General features: G+C 36.9%; 1 protein-coding gene across 1 annotated transcript in view; it reads left to right on the top strand.

Annotated features, from left to right (window-relative positions):
• The window catches only part of FMN2 (formin 2), a 202,838-nt gene that overhangs the window by 39,489 nt on the left and 143,919 nt on the right, over positions 1-19,430 (top strand). Inside the window, 1 exon segment of the mRNA XM_070950697.1 lies at positions 3,861-3,922. Within this exon segment, the coding sequence (XP_070806798.1) occupies positions 3,861-3,922 (62 nt within the window).

Here is a 19,430-nt window from a genome sequence, read left to right as displayed (position 1 = left end):
TTAGAACTGATGTTGATGGTTCTCAATTCATACTGCTTTCCTCTGAGCTGCTAAATGCTATGTTTTCATTTACATTGAAAAAAATACTCAAATATCTTTGAGTAAATGTATCCAATTTTCTATTTAGGCTAATGAAAGTGAAATTAATTGCCAGTACAAATTCTTTGTCTTCCAAATTTGTGCATGTGTGTGTATATATAGTACCATAGAGTACATACCTAGGTTAGCCTAAGAAGAATATTGAAAATAGCAGGTTAAATGGAGTGGAACACAAAGCAAATTAGATCATTGTCATCATCCTTCCTGTAAATTTTCTTCAACCCCACAAACCATATCTATAATATTTATTGTTGCTTCTCTATGCACAAATTTGGTAGGTATTGCCATACTACAGTTTTAATACTTTTAGAAGGAGAAAAAGGCAGATCAAGATCCTCTTTTCTGATTTTTTTTCCCCCCATAGCTACTTAGATAACCAAGGGAAGCTTGGTAACACAAACTGGATTTGCTGCCCAGAATCAATCGGATTAGATGGGCGGCTATAGAAATGAAGGAAATAAATCATTCAATATGTTGAAAAGAACAACCTATTGATTTATCTCTTTAGCTTAATATACTACACTCCACGGACATTATCATTTTAAGCCTGGCTGCAGTGTAAATGTTTCTGCATAGAAAGATTTTTTAAAAAGCTCCTTACTGCTGGGAATACAGTCTGGGAAAATGACATATGGACTGAGTGTAAGTGTCATCAGCCAGCTAACTGCAGCAGGTGCATCCCTGTTTATATTACTCTAGAGCTCTCTTCTTTACCCCATCATTAAATACTTCGGATTTTACGGTTGTGGGAATAGTGGGGATTTTTAAAATAATCAGTAGAGTAACTTTAGACATATGATCTTCCATGTTAATTTAAATTACCTTCATTATGTAAGTATTTGATTCTGCTGTATTCATTATTACAATGGTTTCCTAAGAAGAACATATTCTTTTATTGCAGGCAAAGATACGTACTCCTGAATTCCAAAAACAGGAATACTTGTTACAATGTTGTTTCTGCCTTACAGTACCAGTCAAGAAAGATTCCACAATGGTTTCTTCCTAAAATAGTTATATCATTCACTTCTATCCTTCAGCCCTTGTCACTTGCTCTTGCCCCACATACTGTAGGTAGAATTGACTTCTCTTACTCTGGAAGTTCATGGTATAGATCAGCAATCTTCAACCTTTCTGGCTCTGTGGACTGGCTGTGGTGGCAGCGCCCGTGGGCAGGAGGGGATGGTTTCACATGTGCAATCTAATTCCATGCATGCAAGTTCAAATCTCACCGGCTCAAGGTTGACTCAGTCTTCCATCCTTCCATGGTGGGTTAAATGAGGACCCAAATTGTTGGGGGCAATATGCTGACTCTGTAAACTGCTTAGAGCAGTGGTTCTCAACCTTCCTAATGCCACGACCCTTTAATACAGTTCCTCATGTTGTGGTGACCCCCAACCATAAAATTATTCCTACAACCATTGAAAATATGTGTTTTCCGATGGTCTTAGGCGACCCCTGTGAAAGGGTCATTCGACCCCCAAAGGGGTCGCGACCCACAGGTTGAGAACCACTGGCTTAGAGAGAGCTGTAAAGCACTGTAAAGCAGTATATAAGTCTAAGTGCTATTGCTATGCACAAATGGAGTTTTGTGAGCTCACCAGCCATTTGTGCAGCCCGGTTCCCAATGAGCTGTAGCTGGTAGCAAGCCATGACTGGTATAGGGCCACGGACTGGAGGTGGGGGACACCTGGTCTTGAAGAAAAACCAGGAATATCAACTTCTTTGAAAGATGAGACCATGTTCATGATAGAGTCCAATATGTTTTTTTCTAGAATTCTTACCTCTAGTATGGGGTACTAGGATGTATAATCAACAAGGTTGTCATGACATATAACATAAGTGAAAAGACATGAGTGTGACATGGAGGAAGGCAATCCTGCCCCAAGTGGTTGTACTACAGTTTGTTAAATATGCAGCTATGTGCAGAAAATTTGAAATCCTCCCCAAAATAGGGGAAAACATGTTTTTTTCAATACTGATGGGAAAGTTATTGTAATTGATAAAAAATTACTTTCAGTAGAAATGCATTCTGCAAAGAGATTGTACATAGATCTAAATGCAAGCCTAAAGTTTTTCCCACTCAGTAGCATCTTTGTTGCACTGCTCATTTTGGGGATGCAATTCCTGATGAAATTAGAGAACTGGTTGCTAATATTTTAAAAAGGCATTCAAGATACATTTTTGTGACCTGTTTTCTAATTGTTGACAGTTCTAATTTAATTTTTAATTGATATTGCAGTATGTTTTATTCTGATTTTTTGTTTTGTTTTATGGAATACTGCCATCAGATTATGATGGTCAGCAGTATAAAAATTAATTATAAATCATACAGTTTGGTGCTTACATCTTCTGGGGATTTTTTTTTTCAGCCAATCTCTTGCAGGTCAGCTAAATGTTTCAATCCTTGTACTATTGATCAGTGTGCTCTTTTAAAAGTACATTTAACTGTGCAGTATTGATTTTAATTATTCAAACTGAATCAAGCACTGAAATTTGCTTATTGGTAAAAATTACTTTGTGACTATCTTCAGTTCTTTTCAGTCATGCGAACAGTAAATGGTCGAAGTCAGGGTTTAGAGGAAAGTTAAATTGAATGTGAATGAATATGTATGACTATTATATGAGCTAATGAGTTAGAAAATGTCATATCCAATTTAAATGATTGTCTTAATAAAAAATATTGTGATTTAAAACAACTGAAGCAGAGGTGGGTTTCAGCAGGTTCTGACCAGTTCTGGAGAACCAGTAGCAGAAATTTTGAGTAGTTCGGAGAACTGGTAGTAAAAATTCTGACTGGCCCCACCCCCATCTATTCCCTGCCTCCCAAATCCCAGCTGATCGGGAGAAAATGGGGATTTTGCAGTAACCTTCCCTTGGATTGGGGTGGGAATGGAGATTTTACAGTATCCTTTCCCAGCCACGCCCACCAAGCCACACCCACAGAACCGGTAGTAAAAAATTTTGAAACCCACCACTGAACTGAAAAGTAATTTTTTCACAAGAGGGCAACAACTGTCTAGAATAATTGATTGTAGTCTTAACAGTCAATGTGTATTTGATGTCCTTTATAGTGCCAGCAGTAGAATCAGAAGTGTACATACTAAGAATTTTCTTGTTGTAAAAATTTATTCCCTTTAGTCTCTTTCTCTAACCATGTCTTATTTTCAACCATGAAAGCCTCTCTACTTCTCTTTTTTTTTTTTCACTAATCAGTACAACAGGGTAGTATCTGATGCTTGATTATTAATAATTATTGATAATTTTAAATACCTAAAAAAAAAAACACTTCCTATGAAGGATAATTTAAATAAACCATGATATGATATCATGATATGAACCGAGGTGGCGCAGTGGTTAGAGTGCAGTACTGCAGCTACTTCAGTTGACTGCTAGTTCATCAGATCAGCGGATCAAATCTCACTGGCTCAAGGTTGACTCAGCTTTCCATCCTTCCGAGGTGGATAAAATGAGGACCTAGATTGTTGGGGGCAATATGCTATTTAGTATACTGTCTTTGGTGTAAGCTGCCCAGAGTCCTCGGAGAGTGGGCGGCATAGAAATATGAATAATAATAAATATAATAAACCATCATACTGAATCACTGCATGATTCAACTCATAAATGGAGGAAAATAATACACCTGAAAATCAAAGAAATTATGTGGCTCTATATTAGACATGTGTATCTAGACATGTGTATCTAGGATCTAGTTTCATATTTGGAACAATAAAAATAATTTTTAATTTTACTTCCCAATCCAGAACCTGAAGCTGCTGCTGAGGCATCAGAGACAGAAGATACAGAGATTGTTCAACAGGTACAGGTAAGATCTTGCTAGGAGAACACTTAACTATATTCAAACTCTCCATATTTAAATTACTATTGCTAAAGACAACATTTAAATGGAAAGCAAATCTCTTATAATGTACAAGGTACAGCCCTTGGTTATATTTCTTAGCATAACATAATTTGGTTTTAAGTTTACTTTTCAGAATCAGCGATAGGAATACATCTTTGTGCCAAAGTCCAGGGTTAAAGACCTGGAAAGGGGCCAAACCATACAGAAAGCAGTAGGAGTTGGCATAACAGCATGCAGCTCAGGTGTGGATTTCAGCAGGTTCTGACCAGTTCTGGAGAACCGGTAGTGGAAATTTTGAGTAGTTCGGAGAACCGGTAAATACCATCTCTGACTGGCCCTGCCCCCGTCTATTCTCTGCCTCCTGAGTCCCAGCTGATCGGGAGGAAATGGGGATTTTGCAGCAACCTTCCCCTGGAGTAGGGAGGGAATGAAGATTTTACAGTATCCTTCCACTGCCATGCCCCCAAGCCATGCCACGCCCACCAAGCCACAACCACAGAACCGGTAGTAAAAAAAAAATTGAAACCCACCACTGATGCAGCTCAATATCTGCATCTGTGCATCTTGGGAAATTTTTGGATTAACTGTCCATCCTTCCCTTCCCCCCTTCCTCCCTCACATTTCATCAAAAGAAGACTAGCTTCACATGCTTACAGTTTTAATGATTTTGTGTTTGATTATTCTTCTCTATGATAAAAGTGTTCGTTCCCAAGGAAGTTTGCTTAGCATCAGAGCAGTAGAAAGAAAAGTTACTTTTTTTGTTATGTCTGTATTGTGCTTTAAATGAGCTTAAATTAAAAAAAAAAAAACACCCCTGGAAATGTTCATTTTAAATTTCTAATCAGGATTAACAAGCAGTGGGGACATTGGTTCTGTTTTGTCCATAACATATTCTGAAGGAGAAATATGGAATGGCATGATGAGCAGAAGAGCAGATAAGCAGATGAGCAGAAGAGAAGATAATTGGGTACATGTATAGCTCACAATAGATGCTAAGGCAGTGCCCATCAGGAAGCAATATTTTGGATTTTGGGCAGAAAAAAAGGTTTGTCTGCCATTCATTAAGGCAGCTCCTCTTTCTTTTATGTCAGCCTGAGGAAAGATGTGGTGCCTACTTTAAGGAATAATATGCTCCTTACTGGAACTTCAATAAATGAGATATTGTGCTTGTGTGATGTCCAAAGCACTTATTTCCAATCAGATTTAAAGCATGCGTAATCTTAGAGGCAGTGGTGAAATCCAATTTTTTTTTCTACCGGTTCTGTGGGCGTGGCTTGGTGGACGTGGTGTGGCTTGGTGGGTGTGGCTTGGTGGGCATGGCTACTGCAAAATCTCCATTCTCACCCCACTCCTGGAGGAAGGATATTGCAAAATCTCCATTCCTACCCCACTCTGGGGCCAGCCAGAGGTCGCATTTGCCAGTTCTCCAGACTACTTCAAATTTCCGCTACCAGTTCTCCAGAACCTGTCAGAACCTGCTGGATTTCACCCCATTTTAGAGGGTATTCGGCGTATCTCTTAGTGGGTATTCTGTGTATCTCTTTCATCCATTTTATAAAGCAGATTTTAAATGAGTCCTGTCTTTGCATGGTGCTTCTCTAAACATTTATGTGCTGTACTTGCTAATTATCTTATCATTACCAATTCAATATTAACATCAACAAGCTGAATATTTGAAAATATTTATTTCTACAAACCCTTAGCTTTTCTTTCTACCTTTCCCATCTTTTTGGAAATAGATGAGGTAGAGTAGAAAAGTGTATCATGCCCAATAATGTTTTATAAATCAGGAAATTAGCGATCAGGGTTTCAAACAGGATTAGTTGAGATTATATTCCTCTTGGATACCCAAATTCTCTATTTGCACATAGTTGTAACATTCAGTTCTGTATCTGGATCTTTAAATTTGGGCACTAGCAACATGTTTGCATACAAATATGTTTGAACACAAATACCCATTTTGGAGAGGTCAGGTCTGGCCATTGTTTCATAGGCTTAAGTTTTATCTTGTTAGGCTACTCTAATGCACTGGACATGAGTCAGTCTTTGAACAGTGTTTCAAACTTCTGCTAGTCCAGAATGCCCTGACCAGGTTGAAGCTGTTTATAGGAAACATTACAGCACTTTTACTGGGTAAAAATAAGTTGAGTTCAACCCCTGTGTAGGATGATTTGATCCTTGCTAGGCAGGGTCAAGCCCAGCAGTGGGTTTCATATTATGTTACTACTGGTTTTCCCTGCACACGTGCACTCACTTTGTGCACACGCATGCATGATTTGCGCATGCGCCTGCCTTCCACACATGTGCCTGGCCTTCCACACATGTGCTTTTCTCGTGTGTGCACCTTCCGTGCATGTGCCCAGCCTCAAAAACATGCCTAAATAGGATGGCATAGAACCGGAGTGGGTAGGCGGGGCGGGCCCACCTGCGATTTCCGCTTTTGGTTCGGGCAAACTGATCCGAACCGGCTGAATACCTCAGGTCAAGCCATGGGATCATTTTCAGGGATAGCACTGTTTCTGGCTACAGTTCAAGGCACTGGTGGTTATCTATAAATCCCTTCATGACACAGGGCATGGTTACTTGGCAAACCATTTATCTCTGTTCAATATGAGCAAACAGGACTAGAAGAGGTTGTCATCTTAGTGGCTACTCCCAAAATTTGGAGCAAAGGAAGCAGTTTCTTCATCAAATTAGGTTTTTTTTAAATTATTTAGATAGGCTTTGAGGTATGTTTTAACCTGTTGGATGCTTTGATCATAATGTTATGTAAGCTATCCAAGCACAATTTTTGATAGAAATATCTGCAGTAAATTTCTATCCCATTTAATTTTAAAGAAATGTGAATTTGAATTTGCTTTTTCCTCTTTCTTCAGGGACAGGGGTGGGAAACTATGGCCCCTTTATGACCTGTGGACTTCAACTCCCAGAATTCCTGAGCCAGCATGGATTTTAATTCTGGGAGTTGAAGTCCACAAGTCATAAAAGGGCCATAGTTCCCCATCTCTGCTTTACAGCTTCAGAAGAATACAACCTCAAACAGCTGGGTGGGTTTCCAGAACTTGACTCAGGAAGAACCCAGGTAAAAGGGCAATATAGCCCTTTTTCCTGACTCCCCCCTCCTTTGGAATGTGCATCCTGAATACAATATATATAAATATAATATAATACAAGAGAGTAAGCAGACACACAATGGGGAACACACATTGAAGAGAGCCACTTAGGAAGCAAAGAAAAGTCTTTAATGTGAAACTGATTAGGAACTTGTCAGTTTCCGGCATAGTTGCTGCCTGCCATAGATTCTAATCAACTAATTAAGGTCATAGAACTAAGCTTGTTAACTTGCAATTAGCACTTTTTAGGAATGCACTGGGCGGCAGAGAAAAGCAGCTGAAGAATAAATACAGTATCTTGTTCAGGCAAGCTCACCATTTTGCAAGAGGAAAAGGAGAAAAAAAAAGACACAAGACAATGTGCACTACTGACTGTAATGGCAGATACATGACCAACAGAGAGCACTCCAAGATTATGAATGTGGGCATTGGTCACAAAGTTACTTTTTCATCACTTTCATATCTGCATATGGACACTGTTTGAGGCAGTCACTAAATGAGAACTACCTGTGTTTTGTTGTTGATATTATTAGATACCAAGCCTTTTTAGATACAAATCTGAGGGCTCCACAGGTTACTGCATGCAAGGCTATTTGAAAGCTACATATCCAAGCCTATCAGCATACATTTTCAAGCTATTTTTGAAATGAATATGTTCATTTAGTCTCATATAGAAATATCTGTTAATTTTTCATGAAGATTTTTTCCCACTTTTCCCTTTTTTTAAAGACTGGAAAAAACATGCAGATATCAGTTACTGCAAGCATGAAATTAACAGTGTGAAACAGCCAGACAGGCAATAATTTGACTTCATTATTTAATGCTAAATATTAAATAGAAGAAAACAATACTCTAGGAGAAAGAACCAAGAACAGCTATTAGAGGAAGGTTCTTTTTGGAGATTTTTCATTTGGCTTCTGAACTATGAAACGTATTAGACCTCTAATCACTTAGATAAATTTCTATTTCAGTCTGATGAGAAATAATATACTGAACGAAATGCATACATGAAGCCATGGTGAAATCCAAATTTTTTTACTACTGGTTCTGTGGGCATGGCTTGGTGGGCGTGGCAGGGGAAGGATACTGCAAAATCTCCATTCCCACCCCACTCCAGGGGAAGGATACTGCAAAATCTCCATTCCCACCCCACTCTGGGGCCAGCCAGAGGTCGCATTTGCCAGTTCTCCGGACTACTTCAAATTTCCGCTACCAGTTCTCCAGAACCTGTCAGAACCTGCTGGATTTCACCCCTGCATGAAACTAGAGAAATTATTACAGAATGTAATAAATTGGATGTTCCTTGTACTAAGATTGGTGAAGAAAATGCAGCCCAGATCCCAGAGATAACACCATTAAACACCAAATATTGAACATTTATTATAAATCTTTAATGAGAATGTCCATCACATTCAGCTTTCCTGAATCATCTTATTCTCTGGACACAGTAGCGTATTCAATAGTCACAGATGTGAAATTTAAAGAGATGTCCATTAGGAGGTATTTCTACACTGGTTTCCTTTATCATGTAACTGCCTTCTAGAAATAAAGATTTCATGTTGGGAGCATAGGCTAGGGGAAAACATCCTTTCCCCCAAATGTATGCGCTGGTAAGCATAGGACCCTTTCTCCAGGAGTAGGAATTTGAAACGGGGGTAGTTTAATGTGCCTCTGTGCTTCAATGACTTCTCCCTTTTCCTTTTTATTCAATTTCAATTAAACCAAGAAAGAGTTGCCTTTCCCACAACATTAAGGGCTGTTATGCAGTTTCCAAAGATACAACAGAGTGAATACCAATTTTCATTCTACCAATCCACTTGAGTGAGTCCTGGGCTTTCTGTCGTATCTACCACAGTCATTCTTGAATGAAAATCGGTGACTTTGAAATGACCCTTTTCCCTCTTTCCCCACCTGACCATTAGGCTCTTTGTTCCCTCTTGCTAGAGTAGCAGCTAAGGCTGCGCAGTTGGAACATAGAGGAACACCAACCTATTGTATGCTCATTGGGAGGAGAGTTACAAAGTTTTTATTTATTTGTTTGTTTGTTTGTTTGTCAAGCATTTATAAGATAACAGATATAAGTATAAACATGATTATGAATACAGGAAATGGTTATGGAATAAATGGGGACAGTAGGACAGAGACGGTAGGCACGCTGGTGCACTTATGCACACCCCTTACAGATTTCTTAGGAATGGGGTGAGGTCAACAGTAGGCAGTCTAAGGTTAAAGTTATGCGGGTTTGGAGATGTAACCACAGAGTCAGGCAGTGCATCCCAGGCATTGACCACTCTGTTGCTGAAGTCGTATTTTCTGCAATACGTATATTGTTTTTTTTTAATTTTTTTTATTTCAAATTTATATACCGCACCTTCTCCCGAAGGACTCAGGGCAGTGTACAGCCAGATAAAAACATACAATACAAACATTAAAAACAATTAAAAAGATATATATTAATTTGGCCCCAAATTAAAATAACAAACCAATTAAAAATATTTAAAAAATATATATTAAGCCAGCCCGGCTTGCTGAAAAAAGAAAGTTTTAAGGGCACGGCAGAAGGCACTGAGGTCTTGGATTCGGTTGCGGTTGAAGCTGAAGTAGTCATTAACAGGTAGGATGTTGTGGCAGATAACCTTGTGTACTACACTTAGATCAGACCGAAGGCGGCGTAGTTCTTCTACAACCTTGAAAAGAGGCCTCGGACTACACAGTTGTGTATGCTTTTCACCCACCTGTTGATCTTACTCAAGGGATTCTAGCAGAAATCACTTGTAATCACACCCCTGTGGGAATCAGCTTCTTTTTAGAATTAGGGATTTGAGAACTTTCCCACAGCAATCCTGCTAGTAGGAGAAAAAATTAACCAAGGCTCCTAACAATTCTTTTAGCCTTAGTGGTTCTTAAAAGTATATCAATCAACACAGCCTCAGATGACTGAGCATCTCGACTGCTTATTTTTTTGCTTCTTTATATGGATTACTGTACATGTCATTTATTTAATTACTGAGGTCTGGAAAAGCAGTTTATTCTGGAAATTTATCAAAATATCATGTTCGGGGAACATAACAATTCTTTATTGTTTTAAATCTTCCTTATCCACAAGACAGACATTAGTCAATGCTATGCTATTTTTTTGATCTTGGATACTTTACTGTAGCCTTGGTGTGGAGTTACAATTGTGGATCAAAGATTGAGACTGCGGCTTGGATAGAACCTTATGTTGAAAACAGATTTCACTATTGAAATAAACAGGAATTGGAATAAACTCCACTGAAAACTGAACACAAACGTATCTTGCAAGATTTAATGATTTATTTTTCCAAGAATTTGAAAATAAAAATATTCACTCTGAAAATCCAGATTCAGTGCTCAGTGCATTTTTGAATACAATTTCGAAAAAAAAATCCCAGGATAATGTGAAAATCTAATTAGATTACTATTTTAGAATGTAAACCTGAAGACCGAATCTGTATTATTTTTTAGCACTTAAAAAAAATAACCTAAAAGGAACCTAAATAGCCTAAAATTATTAATCATGAACATCTTAATAATCACCTTATTTAAAATAATCATCTTGTTTTAATTGCATTATTCAATTGGACAACAGTTCATAATTTTGGTTAGATTTGTGCTGAGATACTTTAACTGGGTTTTCAGGATGTTTCAGAAATATTGTATTTACTAGGTGGTATGAAAATATAAATTATGTCTGTAGTGTTTTCTTTGTGCTTGTATCCAGTTAAAAGCTCCTGTGGGCCTCTCCTCACTGGTGAATTGTTTTCTATCTATGATTGTGTTGGCAGAAAGCTATACTTGCATGAGAATGTTTGTCCGCATTATACTGCTTTTTTTACTGGGGTCACCTGGCTTTTTTTCAAGGTGATAGGTGGCAGAGCCTAATAATATTTTGTAAGTTGGAAGCAGACAGCTAATAAGGACTTGAATAGCATTCTGAATTTACCTTATAACTAGCTTGAGCTGAGCAATGATTTGCTGAAGGTGCTCCCTGGAAGCTCCCAACTCATTCTAAATGCATTTGGGAACTACGACTGGTGGGGAAATAGTTGGATTTAAAGTAAATTGGGAATGTTTTGCAGATGTGGTGGATGGAGGTTTGATAGTGCTACTCAACTGATTTGGGTCCTGCAAAGAAGTATATGTTCCTTCAGGCAATTGTAAAGAGCAGATAAGGAGAAGGCCTGGATGTTGGAATTTAGGTAAAGCATTTGATAAAGAGTATTGTGTAATATTCTGACAGCAGGTCATTGAAGTATGGATTGCATGACAATTCTGTCTTTGTATAACTGGCTTGAAAATTATACTCAAAGTGAGCTCATCAATGGCTTTCCATCAAAGTGAAGTGATCCATAATAATAGACATAAGGTAACAGGTTCTAACCAGGGGTGAAATGCTTCCGGTTCGGACCGGATCGCCTGATCCAGTAGCGATGGTGGCGGGTGGTTCGGAGAACCAGTAGCAAAAATCCCTGTGCCCCCCCTCCATGCCCAGCTGAGCCGCACGATCATCAGAGGCTTTTTTTTTTTTTTACTTTTAAAAGCATTTTTTCTACAACCTCTTCCGATGAAGAAATGCTTTTAAAAGTAAAACAAAAAAGCCTCTAATGATCGCGCGGCTCAGCTGGGATCGTCAGAGGCTTTTCAAAGCATTTTTTTCTGCAACCTCTTCGGCCGAAAAGGTGGTAAAAAAAAATGCTTTGAAAAGTCTCTGACAATCCCAGCTGAGTTGCCTGATCATCAGAGAGGCTTTTCAAAGCATTTTTTTGCAACCTCTTCAAGAGGTTGTAGAAAAAATGCTTTGAAAAGTTAAAAAAAAAGTTGGCCATGCCCACCCAGTCACATTACCCCCCCACACACCAAGCCACGCCCACAGAACCGGTAGTAACAAATTTTACATTTCACCCCTGGTTCTAACTAGATGTTAGAAAACTCCTATCAAAAAAAGCATTGCAATTAATTTCCCAGACAGGTAGTGGTCTCCTTTTAGTGAATATGTTCAGGAAGAAATTAGCCAACCATCTTTCAAGAATACTTTAATTTGGATTTCTTCATGAAAGTCTCCCTTCCAAGAGACTGATTCTTTCAGGAAGAATGGCCTTTCTATTATGTTAATCATTGTGCAACTCAGGAATGTCTATGGAGATTCTCAGTCATCCAGGTCATGGTTATCCCAAAGGTGCTTTTTCATGATGTTTCGCTTCTTATCCAAGAAGCTGAAAAAGCTTCTTGGATGAGAAACGAAACGTCTTCAAAGAAAAAGCAGAAAGTCCAGTTGCCTCTTGAAAAAGCACCTTTGGGACAACTCAGGAATATGGTTAGAGTTATTAGGCAGAGACAGAAGATAACATAAAGCCAGGCACTAATTTCCAAATAAAGAATGAGATAGGTAAAAGGCAGTAGATAAGCCGTGGGCAATGAAAAAAAAAAAAACAAGAAGCCAGAATTGACAACTATAAATAAAACTGCCAGGCCAGCAGGCTTCAAATAGACTTCATGAGGAAGAGGAGGAAGGATCAGGTATCTTAATGAAGCCTTGTGGTATTCCATGATAATCATGATGGTTGTGCTATGTTTCAGATTCAAAGGTAAAAAGTTGCCTTGAGCATGCAAGGCCCAAAACTGGCAGCTGGTTGCCAATTTTTAAAGTGTGTCACTTTACCCAATACTGTGCAATTGCTTTAAGAAGTTGTGGGCAGGTATTAAATTTGCACCTCTGCATGTTTCTAAGTACCTTTTTTTTTTTTGCCTTCCTTCTGAAGTACTGTGCAGCCCTAAGAATCACCAGCCTTATTAGAAAGCTTCCTTGAAAACTGAAAAGATAAACTAAAAAACTGAAAGGTAGAGATCAAACACAAACATGTTTATCTTGGGAAAAACTATATATTTGGCTATCAAAGAGAAAACTATAACCCAAACCAGATTAGGAGTTGTATTTATTGAAAAATTTATATTATACAAGTAAAGTGAGGTCGGATAGAGCTAATTGATTTACAAATGTAAATTAGGTTGTTCTGCCTCCCCCGGAATGTAACATAGATACATTGTACTGAATATTAAGTTATTAAGGTACTACTTATAGGCATGTATGTTATTTGTTTTGTTGTTCTGTTTGTCATTTATCTGGTGTGTTGTCTTCTTTTTTAATGATAAATGTAAATAAAGATTATTTTTAAAAAAAAAGAAAGCTTCCTTGATATAACACTACCAAAATGTTTTAATCTTTAATTTGATGCACATTGTGTAAATTTAGTATTTAAATCTAGTATTTGGAGCTATAATTTAGAAATAATTTCTGCAGATGTTTCGTCCTATTTATTTTGTGAGGTCAATCTTCTTAAAATTCATGAGACCAACCTAAAACCAAGGCAAAACAAGAAATTTAGCAGAATATATTTAATACGGAGTTTCTGTAAGATCTCTACTTAGGCACTAGGTGGCAGTTGTACATCTCAAAATAAGTCTTGCAGATCCCGCCAAGTGTTTTCCTCCTGTCAAACTTGTTATTTTTAGTGGGGATATTTATTTATTTGAGGCAGATATTAGTGGTTGTCTGAATTGCTGCAGTGGTGCCTCCATTATGTCATCACAACTGGTCAGCTTTTCTTGAAGTCTTATAGCTGTGAAGTCCCACATATATTTATTGCCCTCCATGGAATAAGACCTGAGAGGACTTTGTCCCCATAATACACCCTGATTTATTTACTTAACTGTATTTAAAATAATGGTGATTTAATATTTCCTTATGCTAAAATAATTACCTAATTTATTATAGACAATAGTAAATATAATCAACTTGTCATAGAATTTTAAAAGAAAAGGACACTGTTTTAATAAACATACAAATTGTAATAAAAATACTGCACTTAAAAATTGCATCAATTTTTAACAAAATTCAGGAACATATTACCACATGTGGTGGACATGCCCCAAAGTAAAATAATATTAGAATAGAATAAGAATAAATTTAGAAGAGATAACCAAACAGTGGGTAGAGATGAAACCAGGAATACTTTTTTTATTAGAAATATTTTCAGGGAATTACGAAAAAACAATACAATATTTAATTATACATATCACAACAGCAGCGAGAATAATATATACACAGAATTAGAAAAATAATAATATACCAACAGAAGAAAACTGGATAAGAAAAGTTTTAGAGTGTGCAGGATAAACTCACAAAAGAAATACAAGATAAGGAGGAAACAGGATCACATGGTATGGGATAAATGGTATCCCATAAATGGTTAGAGGAGAGGTATAAAGGGCAAGAAAAGATTAAATGAGGAAGATACAGGAGTTTGAATGTAGTAACAAATATGTAGAAATGGAATGGACACAGAATGCATGATTGTAATTTAGTATATTGATATTTTCATATGTATAAATAAATATTAGAATCACATGTATAGATAGTAAATAGAAAAAAGGGGAAATGGATATATAAGAAATGATGCAGAAATGTTGGAAAGAAGAAAATTGTAAAAATTTCATTTTTTGTTTTAAAAAAACTGTTCAATAAAAAATATTTTTTTAAAAAAATTGCATCAAAATGGAGACCAGACACTTATAATCCCAAACCCTTTTAAAATAAGGAAGGTTTTGGCCGTCTTACACAAAGCAATTGAGGGAAAGCAATTTGACATTGATGGAACCACCAAAAATGTTCTCTTTCTCTCTCTTTTTTTTTAATTAAATAAAATTTTCTAGAGAATATTGGAACACTGTGATGAAGAACTCAACAAGTAAACAGTTTGATATAGGAAAAGCACTCCTTATAACTTCACATTAAATACAGATTATGTGAATATAAGGATCTTCCTAGGTTTACTAGTGCTACAAGTAAACAGAGTCCAAATATTGTAATAAAACTCAGTCATGTGGGGAATTTTACCATACATTCCAAATCTAAAAAGTAATGCTTAACTCTGTATGCTATTCCAAGTTTGAGATGTAGAAGTTGGTTTTAATTTCATATATTGAGCATTAAAAAAAAAGATTCAATAGTTAATATACTCAGTGTTTACAGAGTAACAAAATAAAAATTAATTTATTCCATAAGATTTGTCTAATTTAAAAATCATTATTTTAAGGGAAATATTTTCTGTATTGTAACTGCAGTGGCAATATTTTACAAATTATGTAAAGTATGAAAGAATGTATTTTGACATAGTAATATAAATCAGGGTTGTAAATCAGATCCCTATTCAGTGTAATTACTTGAAGAGCTATAATTTCATTGGAATAGCCCTCCTCTTTTGTGCCAACGTATTTGTGTTTTCAGTGAAAATTTCCTAAAAAGTTTTCAAATATAGGAAGACGTCTTTCTTTGTAAAGAGCTATAAATACATTTATTATCAATTCAGTATCCTGAAATACCTTAAAATATATTGACTGGATAGAAATATTTTAAAATATGTCCTTGAGGAAAAAAAATTGTACAATAATTACAATCTTTCTTATAATAATAGTTTTCTACTATAAAAACTGGTACATTGCATTTTCAAGAGGAATTCTAAATTGTTAGAATTCAGTTGTCCAAGGGTGATTTGCTATAAAGTCAATTGGAGACTTTGAAGAAACTTATAGATACAAAAAATTTTCAAGACTCAAGAAAACCTTTTCTGTTTGGAAGAGGGTTTTTTTAAGGAACTATCTTGCCCTAAATCATCTCAATCATAACAAGATTAAAAGTAAAGGTAAAGGTTCCCCTCGCACATATGTACTAGTCGTTCCCAACTCTAGGGGGTGGTGCTCATCTCTGTTTCAAAGCCGAAGAGCCAGCGCTATCCGAAGACATCTCCGTGGTCATGTGGCTGGCATGACTAAACACTAAAGGCACATGGAATGCTGTTACTTTCCCACCAAAGGTGGTCCCTATTTTTCTACTTGCATTTTTTTTACATACTTTCAAACTGCTAGGTTGGCAAAAGCTGGGACAAGTAACGGGAGCTCACCCCGTTACGTGGCACTAGGGATTCAAACTGCTGAACTGCCAACCTTTTGATTGACAAGCTCAGCATCTTAACCACTGAGCCATCGTGTCCCTAACAAGATTAGGGGCAGTAAATAACAACAGTAAATTGTCTCTCTGAAAATGACTGCTGGGTTTCTAATAGATGTATCTGGGCCTTATTAGATATCTGTACATTTGCTTTCTTTTGGTCTGTTGTGTTTTAACAGTTCTTAAAATAGCTTGTTCCATGAAATATGCTTTTCCAGGGACTGACATGTAAGAAGTGAATTTTGGGTTAATGCAAAACTGATGGGGGCCATGTTGCAGTTCTTTCTATATTTCGCATGGGTGCAGAATGAGATGCTGTGTGGTTTTCCTTTTAAATATTTCTAATCATTATTTTGTAGCTGCTAACATGGTTAACATGAACAAATTCATTATAACATATGTAATTCATCTTACCTCCAGATTTTTTTAGGCAATCCCTGCTTATTTAATTCATATAACAACAAACCTGAGTTAGGCTAGGCCAAGATAAAAAAATGAGTGGCTCTAAATCATTCACTGAGCTGTATGGTCAGATGGAGACTTGAACCTGGGTTCCCCTGTTTATACTCCACCACTTTAATTGTCACAGCACACTGTCTCTCCTGTTTGGACAAGAAGTCATAATAATAACCGTTTCCTTTATTTATTTCCTTTATTTATCAAGTTTATATGCTGATCCAATACTGCTTACTGTGAGTGGGTTACATATCCTGTCTTCATCCACAATGTTAAAATGGAGCGTAATAATTCATCTATTAGCCACAAAACAATAAAATTCATCAATAACAAATGTTTCACCATTGCAAGAGGAAACAATCTCATAACATATCCATCCACATGATTTGTTGGAACAGTCAGGATGCAACTACCTTAAAACCTAGCAGAGATTGGATCATGCAGGTGTTGGAGGGAATGTTATTCCAGACAGAAGAGCTTCATTTGAGAAATGAGGCCCCAATTGAAAATACAGTTGTAGATGGCAATTTCCCAAAGAGAGAATCTGAAGAGAGCCCATTCTTCTTTTCTCTTATTGGACAGATAGGTTCAATAGGGAGTATGTTAAGTTTCAAAGATACCCAGATACTGAGTCGCAAAGGGCTTTAAAAGTAACAATCACCCTCATTAATCTGTCCAATTTAGAGTTTTACTTCACTTCTTAGTTTGAAATCAAAATGCTGTTAGGATCGCTCTTTGATTTCTGCTTTATAGAAATCAGAATTGTCAACTTTGATTTCAGTTGACTTGAAGGAGAAGAAATAATAATACATCCTTTCTACTTACTATAAAATTCAGTTTAAAAAGAAAACAATGCTTTTTACTCAAACTGGGGTTGACTTTCCCCCTGCTGAATCCAATTTATATAATTATGGATATGGATATAGCTTTGATTTGATTTGGATATAATACAAACACATATTTGCATTTCTTTTACATTTTATATTTTGAAAAGTATAATTGTCTAATCAATAAACATGAATGAACAGTATAGTGCTTAAATTAGGCAGAATATAGCAGAATAATTCAGTGTGAGATTTTGATGAGCTGATAAGTAAGACAAAGGAGATGATATATGAAAGTTGAAAAGGGAGGAGATCATTAAGAAAAGTAAATAACAAATGGGTAATATTAAATATTAGCTAAAGAAAAATATACTGTACTGTAAATCATGGATACATCACAATCATTTATTACAAGAGACATATGTTCCTAATATTTCTTTATTAAGTCTTCATGATGGAAATAATAGTAGTAATAATTTCCTTTCCCAGAGACACTGGTAAATCTCTCTGGAAATGGACAAACGTTTTGGCAGTCTTAAGCTCAACATTAAAGTGTTGTTGAGATATAAATAAATCTATCAATGGGTAGAAAGACTTGGCAAGTGAAGAGCTTCAGTCTTTCAGAAAATGCTACTATCATGAAATTCTGCAGAGTTAGGCAGTTCTGAACTATTTGCAGTGCAACTTAAAGAAGTTGTAAGATACTTCAGCAATTCTATATGCCTCTAGCCCAGGGGTGTCAAACTCAGGGCCCGCAGGCCAGATGTGTCATGTGCTGGCCATGCTCACCCCTTGTTTAGCAAAGGGAGAAAATTTCCCAATATATCACGTGACGACGACATGATGTGAGTTTGACACCCCTGCTCTAGCCCTTCCAGTGTACTGAATCTATCATTTAGTTGTACAAAACCATGTAAAAACACAAGAAGGGTCCTGCTAAATCAGGCTTACTGCCAATAAGAGCCGAGGTGGCGCAGTGGTTAGAGTGCTGTACTGCAGCTACTTCAGCTGACTGCTAGTTCAGCAGATCAGCGGATCAAATCTCACCGGCTCAAGGTTGACTCAGCCTTCCATCTTTCTGAGGTGGGTAAAATGAGGACCTAGATTGTTGGGGGCAATATACTATTTAGTATACTGTCTTTGTTGTAAGCCACCCAGAGTCCTCGGAGAGTGGGCGGCATAGAAATATGAATAATAAAATAAATAAATAAAAATAAATTTAATCAAACAACCTATGTGACTCACTGGCCAACAAGATACACTGAAGATTATCACAAATGATAATTATGTTTCCATTAAAGAGATTGTTGTTGTTAGTTGCGAAGTCATGTCCGACCCAACTTTCCTCCAGGCCTTCCTGTCCTCTACCATCCTCGAGTCCATTTAAGTTCATGCCTACTGCTTCAGTGACTCCATCCAGCCATCTCATTCTCTGTCGTCCTCTTCTTCTTTTGCCCTCAATCTTTCCCAGCATTAGGCTCTTCTCCAGTGAGTCCTTCTTTCTCATTAAGTGGCCAAAGTATTTGAGTTTCATCTTCAGGATCTGGCCTTCTAAAGAGCAGTCAGGGTTGATCTCCTCTAGGACTGACCAATTTGATTGACTTGCAGTCCAAGGAACTTGCAGGAATCTTCTCCAGCATCATAGTTCAAAGGCCTCAATTCTTTGGTGCTCAGCCTTTCTTATGATCCAACTTTCACAGCCATACATTGCAACTGGGAAAACTATTAAGAGATTAAAAATAAACATTTTTACCCCCAGTAATGCCTTCTGGCTTATTGCGATGTTTTACATTTGTAAAAGTTCACCATGAAAAAAAGGGGACACAAAAGAAGTGATCATTGTAACTTACCATCATGGTTGTGTTAAAATTACCATGGGGTAGAGTTTTCAATTTTTATGATGAATCTTGATTTCAGCCTTCATGTGTTAAGGTCTAGAACTTAAGTTACAACAAAGTTGCAAAATTCCTAATCCAGGTTAAGGATTTGTTCTGAAGAAGAGTTCATCACAACCAAAAGAATGAGAGGAGAGTAGCTTTGTATTACCTTTGCTG

The sequence above is a fragment of the Pituophis catenifer genome, unplaced genomic scaffold, assembly GCF_029215685.1.
Source record: "Pituophis catenifer annectens isolate HBS135680 unplaced genomic scaffold, rPitCat1.0.hap2 SCAF_1, whole genome shotgun sequence".
NCBI lineage: Eukaryota > Metazoa > Chordata > Lepidosauria > Squamata > Colubridae > Pituophis > Pituophis catenifer.
The sequence above is the reverse complement of the archived record's forward strand: the minus strand, read 5'-3'. Positions and strand labels throughout refer to the sequence as shown.